At 41.6% G+C, this 21,796-nt stretch overlaps 2 protein-coding genes across 2 annotated transcripts; both read right to left on the bottom strand.

The window, feature by feature from the left end:
- Window positions 1-1,340: 1,340 nt before the first annotated feature.
- gja10b (gap junction protein alpha 10 b) lies at window positions 1,341-7,009 on the bottom strand. The gene is made up of 3 exons (XM_061052663.1): window positions 6,897-7,009; window positions 5,406-6,815; window positions 1,341-1,462 (listed from the first exon to the last, which is right to left on the bottom strand). Exons 2-3 carry the CDS (start codon window positions 6,792-6,794, stop codon window positions 1,424-1,426), a joined length of 1,428 nt encoding a protein of 475 aa, XP_060908646.1. The 5' UTR covers window positions 6,795-6,815; window positions 6,897-7,009; the 3' UTR covers window positions 1,341-1,423.
- Window positions 7,010-8,740: 1,731 nt separating this feature from the next.
- Window positions 8,741-21,748, bottom strand: casp8ap2 (caspase 8 associated protein 2). Its single transcript, XM_061052664.1, has 10 exons — window positions 21,439-21,748; window positions 19,467-19,535; window positions 18,830-18,904; window positions 18,588-18,688; window positions 18,071-18,145; window positions 17,833-17,948; window positions 14,632-17,036; window positions 11,105-13,871; window positions 9,791-9,890; window positions 8,741-9,702 (listed from the first exon to the last, which is right to left on the bottom strand). The coding sequence occupies exons 2-10, from the start codon at window positions 19,495-19,497 to the stop codon at window positions 9,649-9,651; spliced, it is 5,724 nt and encodes a 1,907-aa protein (XP_060908647.1). The 5' UTR covers window positions 19,498-19,535; window positions 21,439-21,748; the 3' UTR covers window positions 8,741-9,648.
- Window positions 21,749-21,796: the final 48 nt, after the last annotated feature.

The following is a 21,796-nucleotide window of genomic DNA, read 5'->3' as shown; positions in this document are numbered from 1 at the left end:
TTGGGCCTGTCCACCACAGCCTCAGCCAACCCTGGGATGTTACTATTACCCCCCTCCCCCCCTTTAATTCACTAAGGTCTTCAACCGTTTACTCCTTCAATACCTTTTGACAAGGAAGGTCTTTTACCTGTTCTTTTGTCAAGTGTTAGGATAACATTTGTTATGAATTGGCGCTATACAAATAAGGATTCATTAATTGATACCACACATTCTAAAATTATACAATCTCTGATATTTTAATATTTGATACTATTGAAAAGTACTGAAGCTTAAAAAAAATAATTCTATCCAATTGCAAAAGGTTCTTCAAAGAAAAATGGGTCAATCAAATTACAATAGCACATATTATTTTAAAAAGTTTTGTTAGTGGTTCCCACGATTCCCCCCACTACTACAGCCCTGCTTGCAGCCTGTTCTGCTGCTGGCTGAACCAATCTAGAGGAGCAATTCCAAAACTTCTTGACCCCAATAAAGGACAATAGGGCCCAAGCTTATCGACACTTGGATTCCCTTTAAATGCAGCAGGTTTTTAAATGTACAGGGATACAAACTTTAGCAAAGATAAAGACATGACAATGTCACCTTATGACAAAATTGACTGAAAAGGTCTTGTGTAAGTAGACTTTTGATCCCAGGGAGAAGGGTTTAAAACAATCGGACAGGTTCCTGCTCAGTGGAACAGAAATATCCGCAGAATGTCAGTTGTCATTTGGGACAACGTTTTAGAGAAAAGTCGGCCTGCAGGCTGACATCACCATCCTCATAAAAAGATACTGTTAAAAAACAACACGCAAACGGTTCAGTCCTGCTGAGAAAGGGGATACCTTTATTTAGAAAAAATCAGGACAACAAAAGCATTTAAAACACAAGTTTAAATTTGTCAGATATCTTTATGACCAGAATCAGGCTTTCCTCTTGGTCAAACGTTCAAACTGCAGAGCCCTTTTTCGTCTCCAGCTCGTTCTTTTTGATAAACAGACAGAAATACATTTGAAGAGTTCTCTTTGTTTATTGTGGCCGCCAATTCCACAATCTGTAAGTACAATCTTTAGTCAAATATCATTGAAACAAGGTATTTGTTGTCTCATTTTATGAGCAATCACATAAATGCTTTAAGCCAAAAACTAATTGGGATTCATATTTGATTTGCAGTATCCAAAAATACACAAAACACTAAAGAGCAAGAAGTTTGCAATCTGTCAATAAAAAAGTCATCAGAAGTTGGAGATATCATTTTGACAAAACATGAAGCATCTTTTTTTACCTCTTAATGTCATGTTCACATGTTTCAAATGCAGTAAGAGTTTATGTGAAATAAATACTGCATAGACATATGTACAGTATGAAAAGAAAGCAGATCCATCGGCCCCTCTAGAAATCCTGTCGGCCTGTAAGCGCTCGTCCTGTAACAGTCTTTGTCATTTTATTTTTTCATGATAGAAGACAGCTCCAGGATCATGCTCTGAAAGAAAAAACAAGATCAGACAGTAAATGATTATTTAAATCACAGATAAAACCACATTGTCTTTAAACAGCATCCAGCACAAATTCATTGCACTATAATAGTTAGATTAACTATTCAGCCACTGCATTATTACTGTTAATTTGTTAAGTCAACGTACAATAACTACTTTATAATTCATCAAATACACAATACAGTTTACTCCTTCTGTCACTGCACTTTTTACCTATTTATCTAGAAACTTTTTAATAAGACACTGGAATATAAGTACTTATATATTCATCCAGTCACTGAACTTTAACTGTACTTATTTAAAGAGGACATATTATTCCCCTTCTCCCCCTTTTCAAACAGTCCCCCTGTGGTCTAAATGAAACATCTGTGCTGTGCTTTGGTCAAAATATAACATGAATCAAGCACCAGAGGAGGTTTGTGACCCTGTATAAACCAGCTCTCTCAGAACGCTCCGTTTTGGTGTGTGTGTCTCTTTAAATGCAATGACACTTTGAATTGCTTTTGATTTGTATGAAAGGTGCTATATAAATAAAACTTGATTGATTGATTTCTCTGCTCGTTTAATGTAGCACAAGTATTTTTAAATGTACATAGATATATCTTTTTATACAGTATGTGACCAGATGTTGTAACACTGCTGAACAGGATTGCTGCAAACAAAGTTTTGTTGTGCTCTTTTATACAATGACAATAAAGTGCCTAGCTATCTGAAATCCCTTTTTCTAACCTCTACTATTAAACCTTTATTTAAGCCACCAAAGTCAATAATTGAGGTTTCCCTCATTTACAACACTGCTGAGATACAAAAAAAGGAACACAAATGAAACTACAAAGATTCTCAGGATGATCTCAGTAAAAAAAACAATTGCGCACTGTGGTGAAGTGGTTTGTGATCACGGTCTTAATTTGTCCAAACAAAAAGAAGAGTGTCAATCTGAGTGTGTTGTAAAGTATTCCACATTTCTGGAGCGTAAAAGCTAAGTGCGGAATTCCCAAGTTCAGAGTAAATCTGTGGGACGTGAAGCAATAGACGGTCAGTAGAGCGAGTTTGGTACGGTCTGTTGGTCTAGTGGTTTAGCATGTTATGTAAGATGGGCAATGTCCAATAAGGTAGATCCTGGTCTCTGGATTACTTAGTGGCTCCCCCTATCCTAACCTCAATCATTTCAGAGTTTGTCTGTCATTTCTAACTGAAGGTTGAGTTTAGATGCTACAAATATTTTCTCGGGATGCACAAGCTGATAAAAAAGTTCAAACAGACAAAAGTTGCAACATCCCCTTTCGACAGCGTCGCAACTAAGCTCAGTCGTAATCACGTCTTTGTAAATTCCTCTGTGAAATTCCATCTCTGTGAATTCACATAGTGTTATGGCATAGCAGAAACACAAGAGAGCACGGCACAGTGGGAGCTTCACAATTCACGTACACACAGTCAGCACACACACACGGCACTGTTCTCCCCACTGGCTCGCTCCTGCTTTGCCCCTGTATCGAATCTGTTACTACTGCACGAAGGGGGGATCAATTCATCCCCCTATTACACTTCTTTGATATTCATATTGAAAGTGAAATGTCCCCAAGGCATAAATATCGCGCTTTGTAATGGCAGTCATTATTTACCCTACAACAGCATAATATGGGAGTCTGAGTCTGTGAATTCACATTGTGTTACAGTGTTGCAGAAGAATGTCGGGAGAGCAACAGCGGGGGTTCCACAAACACACACATTTGGACATGCACACACACACAGCAATGCTCTCTCTCTGCTGGCTCCGCTGATACCATCTAATCTAGTGTCCTAGTCAAGACCACACTAACCGAGACCAAGACATATCCGAGACCGAGACAAAACCAAGGCATGATGAGACCAAGACAGAGACGATAAATATCACTTAAAAATCATCATCATGTGTGCAGGGGGCGTATCACTCACTTAGACCGTAACACTGGGAAGGTTGAGGACATAACCTGGGCATAAAAGTCCAACTACTTTCTTCTAGAAAGGGGTGTTTCCTCTCTTAATCACTTGTAAAAATAGCCAATCAGTGATGGTCTTGACCGGTCTTGATTTCGTAGAAAAATGCTTTCGATTCCGAGATGAGAACTGAGACCTTCAACTAGATCAATTTTGAATACTACAGTACTAGTCTTACTTCTCGAGAAGGGAGGCGTGGTTTTTCCTTCACCAAAAGGGGGCATGAGGGGAAAGTTGGAAAACCATCTGGTCTAACCAAACTTCAACACAGCAGCATTAAATCGTTTCATCACATGGTCTGCTGTAGACTGTGGTTGTGTTTTCTGTGGTCTAATCTCATTTTTCCCTTTATTAATTTATTTTGTTTACTTTACTTTACAGGTAAAATGAACTTTGCATTCTTCTTTTGTTCTGAGCACCTACTTCATTTTCCCTTTGTCTTATTTAGTGTGTTTTTAAAAGTTTTTTTAAATATAATAATTATTGGAATTTCCATTATTTTCCTATAAAATGCAAAACGTCCTATATATATGATTCGTCTTAAATTAGAAAATAAAAATAAAAGTTAAAATTAAAACATGTTACTACAATTTTGGGGATGTTGCAAATGTTGCTATACTACTACAACTCCCATGTGAGAAACTGCACCCACACATAATGGATGATTATGTTAAGATAAAGAAAGATATACATTTACTAAACTGACTGCTTTCTGTGATTTAGTTTCAGTTTTTAATAACTAAATGTCTATAACAAGATTATTTGTCCCAGCTCTTTGTAAATCAAATAACAAAGAGAGAAAAAGAGAGCTGTATTTCTATTTTAGTTTTCTTTCCAGCAGAGGGCAGCAGAGATCTACCAAAGATAGACTCAAATTACTTTTACAAGATGTGGTATTAAAAAAACAACTCAATAAACAGTTACAACATATTTTTACGGGCTGCTGGTGGCCAGACATCAGAAGGAAATACACATGACAATGTGTAACTTTAATGGCATCACTTCTTTGTTTCATTTCTTTTATTTCCATGGACTCATAGAAAAGCCACATGACAACACTGTGTAAAAGAATTGAATTAAATGAAGTGATCTGTTCAGGAAAAAGAATATTTATACTTCTACTAAATAATGTAGATCACTTAAAATGTTATTTAATTAATGAGAATCCATGCAGGAATAAATGTGTGAAAAAGGAAATAAAGATATTATGTATATCTTTTGATGTGTATTTTCTCATTTTGATTGTTTATATTTCGATTAGTTCCCTTTACACTCTGATATTTCTAACAATGCAGGATACAGGCAATTGCAGCTTAATGGTGTTTAATGATGGTGCGTTCTAATTCATAACTGCCTCTTGTGAACGGGGGTGGAGAGTGGTTGGAGGTTTGATGCTGGAGGAGAGCGGAGGCTTCAGAAAAGCAGAACTGTCACCAACCAGCAGTTTGTTTTGGTTTCATGCTGGCTCAAAGATGCACATTCTTCCTGTAACTTTTTTACGTTACACATAAATTCCCTATAACTGCACCACCACTTTGCATATAAAGGCTTCAGAAATATTCCATATCTTCCATCCTGGTTTTTGATCATTTTTTAAATTGAGTTAACCTCTTTTTTTTTTTTCTTTTTTTTTTTTAAAGATTTATTTTTGGGCTTTTTGTGCCTTTATTGGAGAGATAGGACAGTGGACAGAGCCGGAAATCAGGGAGAGAGCGAGAGAGAGTGGGGAATGACACGCAGGAAAGGAGCCACAGGTGGGATGTGAACCAGGGCCGCCCGCCTGAGACGACAGCCTCCATACATGGGGCGCGCGCACCAACCACCGCGCCACCAGCGCCCCGAGTTAACCTCTTTTTATTCACTTTTATTCACGAGTCGCCCCAAATAGATACATTTATTTTTCAAAGGGCTTCAGATTAAAATAAGGAAAACATGGAGAGTTTTTGCTCTTACCATAGACATCCTCCTCCCGCTGGATGGAGGCGGTGGAGTGATCATCGGGCTCTCCCCCTGGTTCAGGTGCTGGGTCTCTGCGTCCGTCCCGCTCTGAGAGTCGGTGCTGTCAGACGGAGAGGCCAGCTTCCCCTCGGACATTCCTCGAGACATGAAGCTGCACTTCCTGGCTGTGGGGTAGTGACCGCTCTCTGGAGAATCACTCGTGTCACTGAACTCCTTGCACACACTCACTTTGCTCTGCTTCCTCTGCGGGATCCTCAGGGACGCTGGGATCTCCATGTGGCCCCCCATCAGTGTGGGTCTTGGTCCTGCGTACTGAGGCTGCCCTGAGCTTTGAAGTCCGTTTGATTCGTTGCTGCTGCTCGACGGCATCCCGTTGTCGAAAGTAGGCCGTCGCGCCAACACTCCCAGCTGATGGAGAGCCTGGATGTCCGCTTGGCTGGGACGCTGGTGGGAGCTGGCCGACCCCTCCTGATTCTGAGGGGCCCCTGGGACAACACTTAAAGGCTCCCAATGAGCGTCAGGCACAGCATGACAGGTCCTCTGTGTGAGCTGCATCAACCTCTGCGGTGAGGAGTTAGTGAGCACGCAGACCTGTTGCACCGACGAGTTTTTCTTTGACCTGTACACGCTGTCATCGTCTCCATATTTGTATCCGTACAAGCTCTGCTTGATCTTCTTCACCCCCAGGTGGAAAATCTCCAGCAGGTTGAGGAATAAAGAAACCCCAGCTATAACCAGCATGAATACCATGAAAATGTTCTTCTCTGTCGGCCGAGACACAAAACAATCAACACTGTTGGGGCAAGGCAAGCGCTCACATTTGTACAGAGGAGACAGTCCGATCCCGTACAGAGCGCACTGACCAATAATGAAGCCCACCTCCACCACAGATCTCGTTAAGATATGGAACACATACGTGCGCAACAAGGAGCCTGTGAGGGGAGCTTTCCTTACTTTCTTCTGTTCGTCTAGTTTTCTGAGCTCTCGCTCTATTCTCTTGTGGTCCTCTTGGACGGGGTCCTTCCCCTCCAGCTCGGCTTTCAGACAGGCTTTCTTTCTGTGCCTCTCCTTTTCCAGGGTCCTCAAATGGTACAAGGCATGCCCCATGTAAACCAAGGACGGAGAGGACACGAAGATGATCTGCAGGACCCAGTAGCGGATGAGCGAGATGGGGAACGCCTGGTCGTAGCAGACGTTCTTGCAGCCCGGTTGCTCGGTGTTGCAAACGAACTCGCTCTGCTCGTCGTCCCAGACGTCCTCGGCTGCGACACCGAGGACAAGCATCCGGAAAATGAAGAGGATGGTGAGCCAGATCTTCCCCACGATGGTGGAATGAATGTGGACCTCTTCCAATATACTCCCCAATAAATTCCAATCACCCATCTTCTGTCACATTGTCATCATCTGTCAATGCATAAATACGTTATCTGTAGGTTTTCCATCAAATTGAGATCAAAGAAGCGATGAAAGAAATGGTTTACTTACATGTTTTCTAGGGTCCTTGTCTCAAGTGTTCAGCAAAACGCCAGTATAAAAGAGCAGATAAACCTGTGCAAACATCGGAGCTCATTGGTGGTCTCCGTGGAGACGGATCAGACCCCACTGTGCAGTGTGGCTGACACTATTTTTGATGCTGTGGCAAACTGGGACTCCAGTTTGAAGCCATTGATCCACCACATGGCCCTATAACGCCCTGAGGGTCAGTTTCATCCTGACACTTTTAAGAGGACACTACACTGGAAATAACAACGACAGAGATGTCAATACACCCACATGTACAACGTGTTCAAGCCTTTTCCTTATTGTACAACAGTTTGCAATGGTGAACTCTCAACTCTGTGTTGAGTTTGTTTTCGTCCTTTCCCTGTTTCAAAATGTATCCAAAGAGTAGCCCATTACAAACATGTATCTAGGTTTTGTGTGGAAACTGACTGGCCTGCAAAGAGTCCTGACCTCACACTCATTGACACCTTGAACTTTAAGTAGTATGGGAGGTAGAGCCTTCAGTTATCAGGCCTCTGCCAATTGGGAATGATCTACCATTCAGGCTCAGGGAGGCTGACACCTCGGCTTAAAACGTTCCTTTTTGATAAAGTGTATACTTATTGCTGGCTCAGACTTGGACCAGCTCCTGGTTATGCTGCTATAGGCTTAGACTGCAGGGAAACCTGACACACTGAGCTCCTGTCTCTCCCTCTCTCTTCATTAACTATGTGCTCCTGTCCCCTTGTTGCATCATGTTATTAACTACATAACTTCCCCAGAGTTTTTTGGGCTGTCTCTCATCATGAGGTGGATCATTGATGTAGACCTGTTGCCTAGGAACTGTCTGACTTCAGCTACCATTGCAAGTGCTTTTTCACGGTAAAAGCCAATGAAACACATTTTTTTACACAATTTTTGAGACCACTTCATCGTCGGTGAGACTATTTCCCCCCTTAAAAAATCTGGTGACTACAACCAGATACATGCTGTGCACATTTTTAATATCAGGTTACAGAAAACGGCTCCATGAGATGTCAATCAGTGACACAAATTAGATTTTTCATGGATATTTTCACTGACTTTGAAAAATACAAAGAAAAATGTTCAAATAGTTACTGATACTTGAAAACAGATACTTACTGGACTGAAGCAAAATATAATGAACCCATGTGTTGTGGCTTATTACATCGTAGAACCATGTTGAAAATGTATGAATCAGATTTGATACATCATGTATTTAATATGATTTTGTGAATCATTGCTGCACTTAATGCATTATGTATTCCACAATAAAGGTTTTTCTATTTTGCATATTAAGTTAACAAATGAAAGACTGAAACCTCATAATTAGATATATTTAGAGTATTTAAGGAGGTGTTTGCACATCCAACTATCTCATGAAGAGTAGGACGACAAACTATCACTTGAGAAGAAAACATCCTGTATACTCTTGCTTAGCATCACCAATTTATTAGAAAAAAATCACCTTTTGGGTGATTACTTTTGTGTACTAACGTTGTGGTGATGCTTAGAAGCAGTCTGTCGGACGTTTGCCAAATGTTTGTTTTCCTTCCATCCTTCCTCCGCTTCACATCACTGTCTGTTACAACACTCTACTCCCCCTCCCCCTCTTAGGTGCTGGCCTGGTTTCCAGGACTTTGTGGCCCACTTCATGAATATTTGTCATGCTGATAACAGTATAGGGTGCTACCTCATACATTATCTTCCACTGGTGCCAACTGGAGTCGATCTTTTTTAATTCATTTGGGCGATTTGCCAATATTGTCTTACACAGATTACATCACTCTGTCAATGAACCAATGAATACAAGCTGACCCCCTGAATAAATAAATAAAACTTTATTTGCACAATATTCACATCATTTGTGTTCCATGCTGTTGTTAAGCATTGGGCTAAATTGAACAAAGAGCCGTTCAGGCCAACAGATAAAATGCTTCATTTGATTAACAGAGATAAGGAAATCGTCCTGTACATGAATCGGGCATGTAAACATTATAAACTTCAAACCAATTAAGCACCGACCTCTTACACCAATACACCTATTAAAATAATATCCAAAATAGAAAACTGTACTAAAATAGCCCAACCTGCCAGACCCATAGCTTCACCCAAGGTTCATTCCAACAGTTGTTTGAGTGTTTTAGAAACTAAAATCTGAACACCTGTGCTCTGGATTCATCTGAGTCTGAAGGGGGTTTTCCTCCGCCGGTATGAGGAAAACATCAGTTAAGGACTAATATTAATTTGAGGGTTTGTTAAGTCGGTGTATCCTAAAGAGAGAGAAATGCTGTAAATGCTGCATGAGTAGCAGACATCAGCACGTAACAGAAGTAGTGTGTGCAGTGCGGCGTCTGACACCAAAAAGTGCATCAACAACTAACACTGATGATTTATTTTACTGTGTAGTGATCCATATTGTCAGTTCTGTTGAAATCTTATTTTTCACACTTCAAATTCTTTTTCAAAACAGCATAAAGAGGAAACACTTCACACTCTGACGATCTGGTTTCAAACGGCCGTCCATCTCCTGTCAACTCGTCTGATGGAGGGGGTAAGCGGGTCCCCACATCGTAGAGCAAAGAGTTCGTGTGGGGATCGATCCGCTGACTCTGCGTTCACGTCTTCCAGCGCTACAAAAACAGCGCACGCACACCTGTGTTGTTGGTGTGTGGAAATGTTCCAACCACAAGATCTGTTTTCATGAAACAATCCTCCTCACAGTCTCGAGTGATCAGGGGTCCATCTTCTTAAAAAGCTTCATGAGCTGGTTGAATCTGTGAGCAATCTGTGAGAAGGAAAATCAGATATTGGATGATCCCAAATACAGCCTGTAAAGTGAGAAACCGGCCGACGTTCTAAAAACATGGACTAACCTGCGCCGATGGTTTATTCAGTTTCTCTGACAGAGCAGAGAAAGTGTCGCGGGAAGCTCCTTTCGTCTTCAGTTCAACCAGAATAGCTCGATCCTCGTCTCTGGAAGCAGCAAAAAAAAAATTTTTTTTTTAATGCAACCATCAAAATTTTTTGTAAAACCCTCTGCACACATGTTAAGGAACACATGATTAATTCACACACGATCTCCTTTCCAGATGATGGTGATTCACTTGCTCATATTTCCCTAAACATTACAAACAAGGTGTATTTGCGACAGTTTCCCACATCTCGATACTCCCACAGGCCCCCAGGTATGTTAATAACTCCTCCACTAGCCTATTATTACGACCTTTTTTAAAAATGAATTCATAAAATTGCTGTGCACGAGAGAGAGACAGAGAGAAAATAGAGAGAGAGAGAGAGCCGCTGTTCCTACATCCCTAATGTTAATGCACTGATTGAGGAGCCACACTGCTGCCCTAACTGTAGCTTGACATGCCTTCGTTTCAATATTTAAATTCTGCAGCTGCTCTCCTCCGATGCTGTCCTTCTCTCGTAGTTTATCATTGTTGTGAAAAGCATCATCATCAAATACATCTCGACACACACAGACCACCTGAAGTGGTACTGACAACATAATATCAAGTGGTTTAGTGACCTTCAGTCTCCCAGAAGCTCCTGATTTTCTTTCAAAATAAAAGCAAGTTTGTATACAAACAGGAAGTAAAGAACCCTCAGCCAAAGACAGAACATACATTCAAAATAAAAGCATAAAAACTTGTTTGTAAAGCAAAATAAGGGAATTTCAAACGTGATTAAAAAAACATGTCTCACTATTAACTACTAAAATTCAGTGATTAATCACAACTTAAAAATTGAATCCTTCAACCGCTACTCTATAATTATGTGGAACTTACTCCGAAAATGGAATGAAGAAAACAAACTTTTTCATTACAGCACTTAATTCATGAAATTGGTTGCCAAATCAGTTGTAAGCTTTTTCTCATCTTAAATTATCACAGCATCTGTTTTATAAAACTTATATGGTTGGGCTCTACAGAGTCGCACCAACACACAGCAGATGTACTCATTAGCATGATTTCATATCAGTTACTTTGTATATTGTTTATTGAAGAAAAGGCGAGTAAGACTGTTTTGATAAAATCTTGGAGGTTGGACATTTCTCCAAAGGTTTGGGACGAGTGGAAATAATGTAAAGTCTATAAAAATATTGAGGATGCTTAACATTAAACCCATAACTAACTAAATCCTGGGGGGAGACGGGCTGATAAAATAAAGAACTGAGTCCATACCTGGTCCAGGACATCACCACCTCGCCCTTCTTCCTGATGACGTTCTTGGCATAGAGGTTGTTGGGGGACAGAGATCCCGGGGAGGATTTGGATTCACTCCTGTCCATCTGGCAGTTAGACACCACCTCATCTGTACTGTCCTCCTCTTCCTTCCTTGACCTCTTGGCCTTTGATTTTTCCTGGTGCTTCTTCCGTTTTCTGTTTCTCCCAGCATCCTTTATGTGTTTCTCTGGTGTGCTGCTCACATCCTCTGCGATGGTGAGACTCCTCTCCGACTCTGACACCTCCGCTTCATGTCTCTCCGAGTCAGAATCACGGGACACAAATGACCGGCTGCTTTGATTTGTCTCAGAGCTTTCAGCCAGATGACGTGGACTGTAACCTGACAGTGAAGCTTTTGAGGGACTTGTCATGTCATCCTTTCTGTTGTGTCTCATTTGCCTTGAGCTTTCGTTAGCAGCGTCTTTGACATCTTCTCTGCTGATCTGACCAAACACTTGATCAGCACTCTCAACGGCATTGTGCAAACTTTTATCTGAAGGAGGCAGAACTTTAAGAGACTCAGTCAATATCTGGGAATCTTCAGAAAAACAATCCTTTGAGGTATTTCGTTGCGGTGATGAATTGTCTTTTTTGGGGGATGGATCCTTTGTCGGCGTCAAACTCTCTTCTTCTCCAGAGGCAGTCTGAGAGATCTCTGAGGTTTTAGGAACGTTACACAGGTTGGTCTCTGATGGTTCAGCGTTTGATGTTGTACCTTTCTTGGATTCGTCTGAGAAATCATCTGCAGCATGAGTTGCCGTGTCGTCGTCGCCGCCATGGTGTTGATCTTCTTCTGTTAGAGTTTGACTCAAGCTGTCGTCGGCAGTGAGCGTCACATCCGCCCCCGCTGCCGCCTGACGGATCTTCAGAATGAAATGATCGTTGGACCGCTCCATCACCAGCGCCTGCACGGGCAGCTCGGGCTTGAACACAAAAGGTGTGGCGAGTGGTTCAGAGTCCAGGCTGGTGCTGGAGCTGCAGCTGGAGAGGTCCGTGTCGAGGGCCAGGTGGATATCCTCGCTAGCGTCTTCCTCGCCCATCAGAGCGTCCTCGCTTATGTGAGCGCTGATGACGCTGTCTGGAGTGGACATGATGTGCATTCTCGGCTGCTGCTGAAAGCTGAGAAGGCTGTCGGACTTGAGGGGGGATGGGATGGTGAGCGAGACGGCCAGATCTTCAGCCAGAATGGAAAACGACCTATGTGAAGCCAAACCGGACAGCTGCATTGCTCTACTCTCTGTTGGCACTTCTAACAAGCAACTTTCATCAAACAGAGCTGGATTGAGATGCGTCTGATCTTTGGATCGCGGAGACGATATCTTGCGAGGTGAAATGCTGGACCACGTTGTGATCAGTTTAGAGGGAGTGTCGAACTTCAGCGGGGAAAGTAGTTTAGACGGAGAGTCGAATTTGGTTGGAGTTGTGATGCTGAGGAGTCTCTCCCCGTCCTTCCTTGGCGAACTGAGGGACCAGGTCGTGTTATCTCCGGTGATGCCACTGGTTTCCAGTAAGTCAGAGCCTTGGAGGAGACACTTGAAGATCTCTCCCATTTGAGAGTCTGTCACCAGGTTGAATGTCAAACGGGAGGCTTGCTGTTCTGTGAGAAGCTGAAAGTCTGTTTTGTCAAGCAGAGAGCCACTTGGAGGGACAAGAAAAGATGATGTGTTGTTTTTGTCTGGGGTTGAAGGAACATTTTTAGGAGGCAGGAAGTTGACCACAGTTTGTGTATTTGTTGGATGCGAGTCAGCATTCTGGTCTGTTTCCACCTGTGTGATTCTGATATCTTTGCCTCTGCTACCAAGGCCTGTTTTGTAAGGCGCCACGGCACAAGGCTTGATATGATTCAGGCTGGTTGGAGCAGATTGTGCTTTCGTTTCCTGACAATGAGGAGTCTTCAATGGAGCCTGTGTGGAAACTTTCTCGTTTCCACTGAACTTTTTATCCTCAGCCTGAGCTCTTGTTGTTTTGCAAAGGCTCTTCAGTGTCACATGAATGTCCTTGAACATGTAGTCCACTTGGCCGTCTACAAAGTCCCACAACTTCTGCTTCAGGTCGGATGCTTGCTGTTCAAAGATGCGTTTCACAATACCATTGTTTGAAACTTTGCCGAACACAGAAGTGATCAGTTTCTTCAGCTGGGACTTGAGCTCCCCTTCCTGGCTGCAAACTTGAACAAAATTGGCGCCATCCACAAAATTTAAGAAAGACTCCTGGAAATTGTGCATCATACCGAAGAAGCTCTTCTTGGGGAAGGTTTTATGAAGCTTCATGTACTTTTTTCGGATCTCAGCGCGGACCTGCTTGAATGTTCCCATTATTGCGTCCACACTGGCAAAAGAAGCTTTGGTTGCTGCGGGACAAACTGTTTTAAATCGACTCTTTGGACTTCTCGACGATGCACCCGCTTTTTCAATTATTTCATTAGACACAACTCGCTTCTCTTCAGATGTCCTGTGTAATAAAGACCTAGGACTTAATTTACTTTTGATTGGTTGAGCCAACTTTGCCCTCTTGGTTGACGGAGCAGGAGAACCTGTTGCTGCCTCGTCACTTTCACTGATAATTTCCCCTTCTTCTAAGTCGATGTCAGAGAGGCTTGAAGGCACGTCAGACTCCTTGTCCACCACATTTTGTGGGTCATTGTTTGCAGGTGAACCTGGATATTTGTTTTCTTTGTTTACATCCAACTTCTTCAAGTTAGCATCAATAGGTGGGCTGGAGAACTCTGTACAGGAGAAGGGAGGAAAGAAGTTAATACAAAGTTTTTCGTATTTTGTAATTTGCATTTGACATAGCTGAAGCCATGATGACAGATTGAGCAAAGAGATACTGATTTCTAACATTTTACCTGATTCTGAGTTCTTTCAGCCCAATCAGATATGCTTGCTCAATTAGAAGATTACTGTTTTTTCCCCTTCAATTTAATTTACTTTGGCACCACAATACAATAAGCTCTTATTTGCTTAGACTTCATGTGTTTTGCCTGCAAGATGTTTTTCAGAACTTTTCACTAAGTGCCTGGTTTTGGTCTTATATTATGGCATTTCAGACCACTGCCTTCTTAGTGGTTCATTACAAGAAAGGGGCACCCACTCTGAAAAAAAAAAGCCCATATTGATGTAGAAGAATATGACGGTTGCAGATTCTGATGTTTTTTCATTACTGTTTTGTCATGCTTCATGTCTGTTTTTCAAATGATCTTTGAGATTTGATGTCTTTAAAACATTAGTGTTCCTCCTCTTGAAATGTCTCATGAACATCTAACAAACATCATGTCACTGATCTTTCTCAGAGATGGTGTAAGACTCTCACACTACTAACTTTCACATTTGACCATGAAAACAAATTTGAGTTTGTCAAACAGATGATTTCTTTGGTGCAGTAAAATCTCTTCTCTATCAAAAGGACCTCAAAAGTACTTGCAACCACATCCACTCTGATCTTGTGGATATGAAAATTTGATTGTAATAATATTTGATCTTTACCTTTCTGAAGGCTTTTGACGTGACCCGGCTTGCCGTCCACATGGACATGGCTTCTCCTGGTTTTCCGCATTGGGCTCCTCAGAGGGCTGATGGCGTCAGGGATCCTCTTCAAATTGCTCAGTGTGCGCATCATGGAGTCCTCATCATGGAGAAATGGCATGGAGCTGGAAGGCTCCAAGTTATTCTCATGACTTTTACCCGGACTGAAGTTCTTTTTAGGCGTGAAAATTAGATCCTTGAACTTCTCTGGCTGGGCCGTCTCCTCTGTTGTACTGCTGACTTTGGACACGCCGATGCAACCAGAGGAAGAACTCGGCTCAGCGGTGTTGTCACTCTTGTCGTTGATGTCTTCGTTTGTTTGTGTCAACATGTAGATGGCCTCAGGAAGACTCAGCCCTTCTTGTGGAAGTGATTCCAAGCTTAGTGAACTGGAAACAGCTTCTGCACCTTTGGGACCATCCTGCAGGTCGCAGGCATCTATCTCAGGTAAGGAATTGAATGTCGAGAGGGATGATTTTTGCTGGCGACCTTGAGGTAGAATAGTGGGTGGAATTGGCCGATCTACAAGAATAGCCTTGTCAGCAGCATCTTTGGCTACAGGGCCTTTTATTGAGGGTGCAGCGGTTTCTTTGCCTGAATCAACCGGGGGGTTTTTCTGTACTGCAGATTTAGAAGTCCGACATTTCACTTCTACAATTGGATCAAGCACATTGGGTTCTGTAACAGCAGCAGATTTATCTATCCTGTTTCTTTGTTTGACTTTTTGTAAAGAAACGTTTCCAGGCATGTCACCTGGAGCCTCCAAACGTCCACATTCATCTTTTGTGCTGTCTGATACAAGCTTGGTTTTATCTTCTTTTGAAATGTCAGCGAGCTGTAGAGAACCCTTCTGCAATGGTTTGGCTGTGAGTTTCACAGTCCCCTGAGTCTCTGCAGTATCTGGTGGTGTGTTCTTATCTGAGGTAGTTTGGACTGAATGATCTTCAAGCTGCTTGTCAGTTTCACTTCTGTTTTGGTCCTTTTGCTTGTCATCTCCTCCTTCATCACGCCTCTTATGTGACTTTTCAGGACTTGGCGGTGTTTTAGGCTCATCTGCAGACGGCTCTGCTTCTAACTCACTGCTGTCGACTTCATCGATCACACACATGTCTTCAACGTTAGGTTGCGAACTCTCATCATCAGGTGTGGTTACAAATGCTTTGTCTGGCAGTGTGAGGTCTTCGATGGGCAACACTGGCTTCTTTATCGGTGAAAGGGTTAGATTCAAAGTTTCCATAAAGCACAGTTTCCTGTTTGGACTGTTTTCCTCCACAGAGCTTTTCTGAGTCTCTTTAGGTCCCTCCGATGTTGTCTTAAGGGCCTCTTGAGTCTTCTCTTTTCTTTCCTGACTACAGACAGGAGCTTTATGTCTGTCTGATTCTTTTGATTTCTCAGATTCTTTGCTTGGTTCCAACAAAGTTCTCCTCTTATGCCTTCTGTTTAAGTCTTCTTCATGTCCTTTTTTCTCCTTCGTGTTATCACTCTTAGACAGTCTTTGCCCTTCCTTTTCTTTTGAGGTATCCCTGCTGTGTTCAGAGTGTTGATTTGAAGAGGACTTTTTCCGGTCCTTTGAGTCTGAGCGTTTAACATGTCTGTCATCACCCTTGATTTTTCTATGATCTCTGCTGTGACTCTCTTTGGAGCTATGTTCAGAGTCTGACATGGACAGTTTGGCTTTGAGTTGTCTCTGATCTCGTGTTTTCGACTTCTCGCTGTGTAAAACCTCTGGTGGAGGGCTTTTGGTCCTCTCTGACCTGTGGTGCCCCTCGCTGTTTAGGTGGTTCCTGCCTTTACCTGACCTGGAGTCGTATCTCCGCTCTGTGTCTTTGTGTTCTCTGTGAGATCTGTTTTTCTCTGGGGCATGACAGTCCTTGTTGGGATCCGAACCAGTTCTATGTCTCCTGCTTGTTGAGTCAGATCTTTCATCTTTATGCTTGGACTTGTGTTTGTCTGACTCTTTATGCCGGGTCGAAGGACAGTTGCTGGATCTATCAGGCGCATCACAATCCCCTTTTGAGGAACCTCTCGAGTGAACATCAGAGGATGCTCGTGTCTCTATGCTGGGTCCATCAGGCTTAGAGGTGGTCTCCTTCCTGGAAGGTTGAGGAGGATCCCTCCTGGATGTAGGTTTATTCTCCCTCGGGAGTGAAGGCGGTAGAGGTGGGAGAGGGGGAGGCGGACTGGAGGGTGGAGGTGGAGGACCTGAAGGTGGAGGAGGAGGTTTGGAGGGTGGTGGAGGAACTTTAGAGGTAGGTGGAGGAGGTGGCCTACTGGAGCTGCCTGTTGAGGTTCGACTAGATGAATTCTGGTCCCGCAGATTATTGTGAGACTGACTATGATGTTGATGATTGAAACCTTTCATTGACCTGCAAAAAAACAAAACAAAGATAGATCAACTGATTAATCATGAAACATTGATTCAATCAGTAGAATAAAACTTAAAACTTAAAATAAAACACCAGCAGTGGTGTTGGTATACCTGTCAACAATATCTTTTACTATTCTTACATGAAGTTGTCATAGTAACTCATTATGGAGTACATTCATTTGTTACATCAATGTGTATTTCCATCATTTGAAACAGGCTCCTATATTTACACATTGATGATTTGAATTGTTTTTAGAGGTGTAACTATGCACAAAAATCTGGCTGTGGTGCGTACCTCGGTTTAAAGTCACAGTTTGATACAGTAAGAGAAAAAAAATGCAGCAAGTTTCCCCCTTTATTGGGAACATTTAGAACATCCCTGTTACAGATTGTCTAAAGTGCAGCAACTTGTAGGCCTGCCCAGGTTTCTTCATTGTAACATTTTAAATGAAACATAAAAATGATCGGACTTTTGGCTGCAGGAGCTGGGGATCGAACCCCCAACCTTCCGGTTAAGACACGACCGAATCTACCAACTGAGCCACAGCCACCCCTATAAGCATGCATTAAAAACAAGTGCCTGTACCTTTACAACCCTAATGGTGTATTTGGCTTTAACACATAAAAATACTATTATACACAGAGAAGCAGTACCAATTCCAAAAGTTGATGTACCTATGAGTCACTTAATGAGTCATCCGACTCCTTCTTTGACACAGTGACTTTTATATTTCTTCAAAACAGATAATAAAGTTCTAAGTGACCCCTTTATCTCAAAAGAAAAGCACACGTACTGTTGGTTCAATCTCAGGATCTCAGCATCTTTTCTGGTCACTTCCTGTTTTGCCGTCCTTAAGAGTGCCGAGATGTTCTTCTTGAGACTGACGTTCTCGGTGTTTAACCGGGTGTTCTGTTTAAAGGGGGACACACGAGACAGGTTAGTGATTTAATGCTGATATGACATTTAATTAAAAATAATATTTTATGCAACATAAGCTCATTTGATTGAACAGCTTATAAGACAAAACAGACCTGAAATTCCATCTGCTCCAATCTCCGATGCAGCTCTTTGATTTGATTCTGAGCTGCTTGGAATCTGCTCTTCAGCTGCAAACAAACAAACACAAACAAAATAATAAAAAATAGCCTGATTGAAGATGTGAGGTCTAAGACTAATTCACAAATTTAGTCTAGGATGTCAGGTGACTAAAATACCTCCTCCTGGCATTATGCATCTCTTAAGATTTCAAACTATACTCTGGATTTATTCTAGTGTCATTATTTGTATACTGTTCTACCCTACAGTAAAACATTTGATCATTAGGATGACAAGTCTGCACCTTGTGTGTATTACCCTTTAATGCACAATTACCCAAATGAAAGATACATTTGGCATACTATTTGCATATTTTATTAATCACTTTATCATTCTTTCATCTTACTCTAGAGCTGCTGTAAAAAGTGATTCTTCTCCATTTTAAGATCAATAATGCTTCTTATCTTATCTCCCTCTAGTCTCAGATATACAACAGAGAATATTGTTCCTCACCTCGGAGAACGTCGACTCTCTGCTTTGCTGCTCCTCCGTCACCATCTCTTCGTACAGATCCATCGACTCCTTCAGTCGAGAGGAATGCGGAGGTGACTTCTCTGTAATGAAACCATATGAGACTCAAGGTAAGTTATGTTCATGCTTTGTAAGGCACGGTGTTGGATGAGGTGAAACGTGTTGAACTACAGGACAGGACAAACGATGGGACATTGCGGCTGACAAAAGTAAACAAGTCTTACCTGCATTGCTGCTCATGTTGCTGTCCAGGCCATCGTAGATATCCACAGAGTCTTCATTGATACCCGCTTCAAAAACTGTGATGAATCAACATGTGTTATAAAGTGAAACAGAAAAGTCTAAACCTCAATTTAGTCTAAACTAACAGATGTATCCCCTCAGTTAACATTTTCCTAATGAGCCTCAAGTCTTCTGCAAACAGCATGATGTTCATTTTGTATTGTTTCATTTACAGTCACACAGATGATAAAGCTAACGTCTTATAGGCAAGTCCTAACCACGAAAAAAAATGTCTTATTCAGTGTGCCGATGTGTAAAGACACGACTGTATATTTGATTTATTAAATAGTGTCTCCACAGCCTGTACTGTCATGATTTCACAGTTACAATAAATGAATTATGCACGTTGCTAACTAAGACTGATCATTAGCTGATATGTAAATATCTGACAACCCTGCACTTCTCTATAGCTCCGCCCTCTTGACCAAATATGGACATACCTGACAAAAAATAAACAACAATTGCAAAGGCAGAAAAAATACAGTAAGCGACGGATCCCGACATGTACAGTTTATGCTCAGAAGACAAAAATACAACAGATTAAAACTGTTTCTATGAATGTAATAACTTAAAACTTACTACCAGAAGCATAAGCGTCAATGTCCTCCATTTTCCAGTACTGCTGTGGCTCCGTTTGAAAAGGAGATCCTAAAAAGGGATAAAGTAATGATTGTTTACAGTGAATATAATCCAGAGAACACGTTACAGCAGGGGTGTCCAAAGTGCGGCCCGAGGGCCATTTGCGGCCCTTGAGGGGATTTTTTGCGGCCCGTGACTTCAAATGAAGAATCAGAAGATTTTGGCTCGAGGCCTCGATTAAGATTATCACATTATCTTATTTTTATTTTTCATGTTAACAAGAACTGAACAATATTCCTCAAATAGAAAATGTTCAGTAACATGTATGTTGTTGTTTTTTTTAAATCTACAGCTTTTACTATTTTCCACATTTTTTGTAAACTATGAAAAAAAACGTATGCAAAGTTTTTGGAAACAAGCGGACTGTTGTTTAACCATTTAATGACCTGAGCTAAATGCAGAAAGCTTTTCCAAAAACATGAACCACGTTACAGGCTTGATTCTGAGAAAAAAACAAATAAAGTAGAACGAAGAAATCAAAATATTTGATTTCTTTTATTAAAGGGTTTCTTTAGCGAGCCTTTTGATTCTGATCTACAAAGCCTTACTATTTTTAAAACTATATTTTAAAAAACAAAACCTGTGGCCCGCGAGCGATTCTAACACGACAATTTTGGCCCTCAAGAAAAAAAGTTTGGACACCGCTGCGTTACAGGCTGAAGGTTTCACCAGGTACCCTGTTTATTAATCCAGGTAAAACCTCATTGAGATTAAAGTCCACATTCAAGGAGAGATATTTACGCCTCTGTGACATCTCGCCTCAAGTGTGAATGTCACAGAGGTATAATGAGGGTGGGGGTGGAGTGGGGGGGATTAAGTGATCCGCCCTTCTGAAAGGTCTTTTAAGGTAGTGACAAAGGTGTTACAGGGGCGAGATGAGATCAGAGGAGCCAGCGGGAGAGAACAGCGCTGTGTGTGAACATGAACCACTTTTTTTTTTGTGCTAATATCCTTTCACAAAATAGTGGTAAAATGTTTGACATTACAGGGATTGTTAAAGCCTTTCAGACTGACTAAAAGCTGCTCCATCTTGTCTGAACGTCTCGATGGAGACGATTTGTGGGCAGTTCAGTCTGAATATCTTCAAGAATGAGACATTTTTAAGCGCCCAATAATCATTCTTGATCAGTGACGTGGATCAGTTCTGTCAGTCTGATAAACTGTATATAAATTAGATCAATATTGAACGCGACACCGATATTAGATCTGATCTGTCCCATCCCTGATTCCAGTAGGAAACAATATTTGGAACAGAGACTCTTCTTACAGGTTGTAAGCCTAAATATAGTAATAAACTAAGATTAAATATTTACAGCACAGTCATGTTCAGCTCAGGCAGAGATGTACTCTAATGTTTTTTATTCTTTGTTTATTAAAGAATAATAAAACTAAACCTATACAAATACTACACACATGATTATTTAACAAATATCAGAAGGTACTGTAATGAATTATCTGGGTATTCCTGTCATTTGTGTGTATTATTGAATTGATATCGAAGCAAATCGATCAATATTGAATCAGATTGATGTTGAATCATGAAGAAAGAATCAAAATCAAATTGAATTGAGGCAGCCCTAGTTGTTAACCATAACTCGTTTTACACTTCTTAATTTTTATAAAGCTGCATTTACTCCTCATGTATGAATGTTTATTTTAGTGAGGAATATGACAGACTATGTATTTAATACAGCAGGATATTTAATCTCCATTAACACATGTGTTAATAAGCCGGCTGTGGTGTGTTAAATAACCATTGTTCTACCACTGAATTACAAAAGACCAGAGGAAACCTTAACGTCGACCTGAAGAGGAGACAAGTACTAACTCCGTGTTAATGTTAAACAACCGAACAACATGTAAATAACACAGGGGTTGGTTACAGTAAGTTAATATTAAATGTCTGCCTTACTTTGTTGAGCACGGTCGTGTGTCCTCCCGTTGTTTACAACTGTAATGTCGCGCCAAGACTTCTTCGCACAGGAAGTAACGACATTTTCCCGCGGTCTGTCAACGCACCTCCTCGGTTAACAATCCACACTTTACACAGCAGTAAACCACTAAAGAGACGCGCTTTACCTCTATTAACAGTATTCAGTAGTCGAGGACATCCTCCCACAGCCTCCTGGCATTAATAAAGTCATATAATCGAGGCAGATAGTTGAGTTTGCTCGAGAGAAAGTTGCTCCACTCGCTCTCTTTGCGCTGACTGACTGGGAGAGCCGGACCCTGCGTCGCTGTGCGGGCGCGTCATCAGAGCGCGACGGGAG

Source organism: Labrus mixtus, chromosome 12, assembly GCF_963584025.1.
Source record: "Labrus mixtus chromosome 12, fLabMix1.1, whole genome shotgun sequence".
NCBI lineage: Eukaryota > Metazoa > Chordata > Actinopteri > Labriformes > Labridae > Labrus > Labrus mixtus.
This window is presented reverse-complemented; position numbering and strand designations above follow the sequence as displayed.

Coding starts and splice junctions, on each gene's coding strand:
- casp8ap2 (XM_061052664.1), bottom strand. CDS start 19,497: ATGGAGGACATTGACGCTTATGCTTCTGGTA. Junction 18,905..19,466: donor TGACGCTTATGCTTCTGGTA/GTAAGTTTTAAG, acceptor GATTCATCACAG/TTTTTGAAGCGGGTATCAAT. Junction 17,037..17,832: donor ATCCTGAGATTGAACCAACA/GTACGTGTGCTT, acceptor GTTTTTTTGCAG/GTCAATGAAAGGTTTCAATC.
- gja10b (XM_061052663.1), bottom strand. CDS start 6,794: ATGGGTGATTGGAATTTATTGGGGAGTATATTGGAAGAGGTCCACATT. Junction 1,463..5,405: donor GCGGGAGGAGGATGTCTATG/GTAAGAGCAAAA, acceptor TTTTTCTTTCAG/AGCATGATCCTGGAGCTGTC.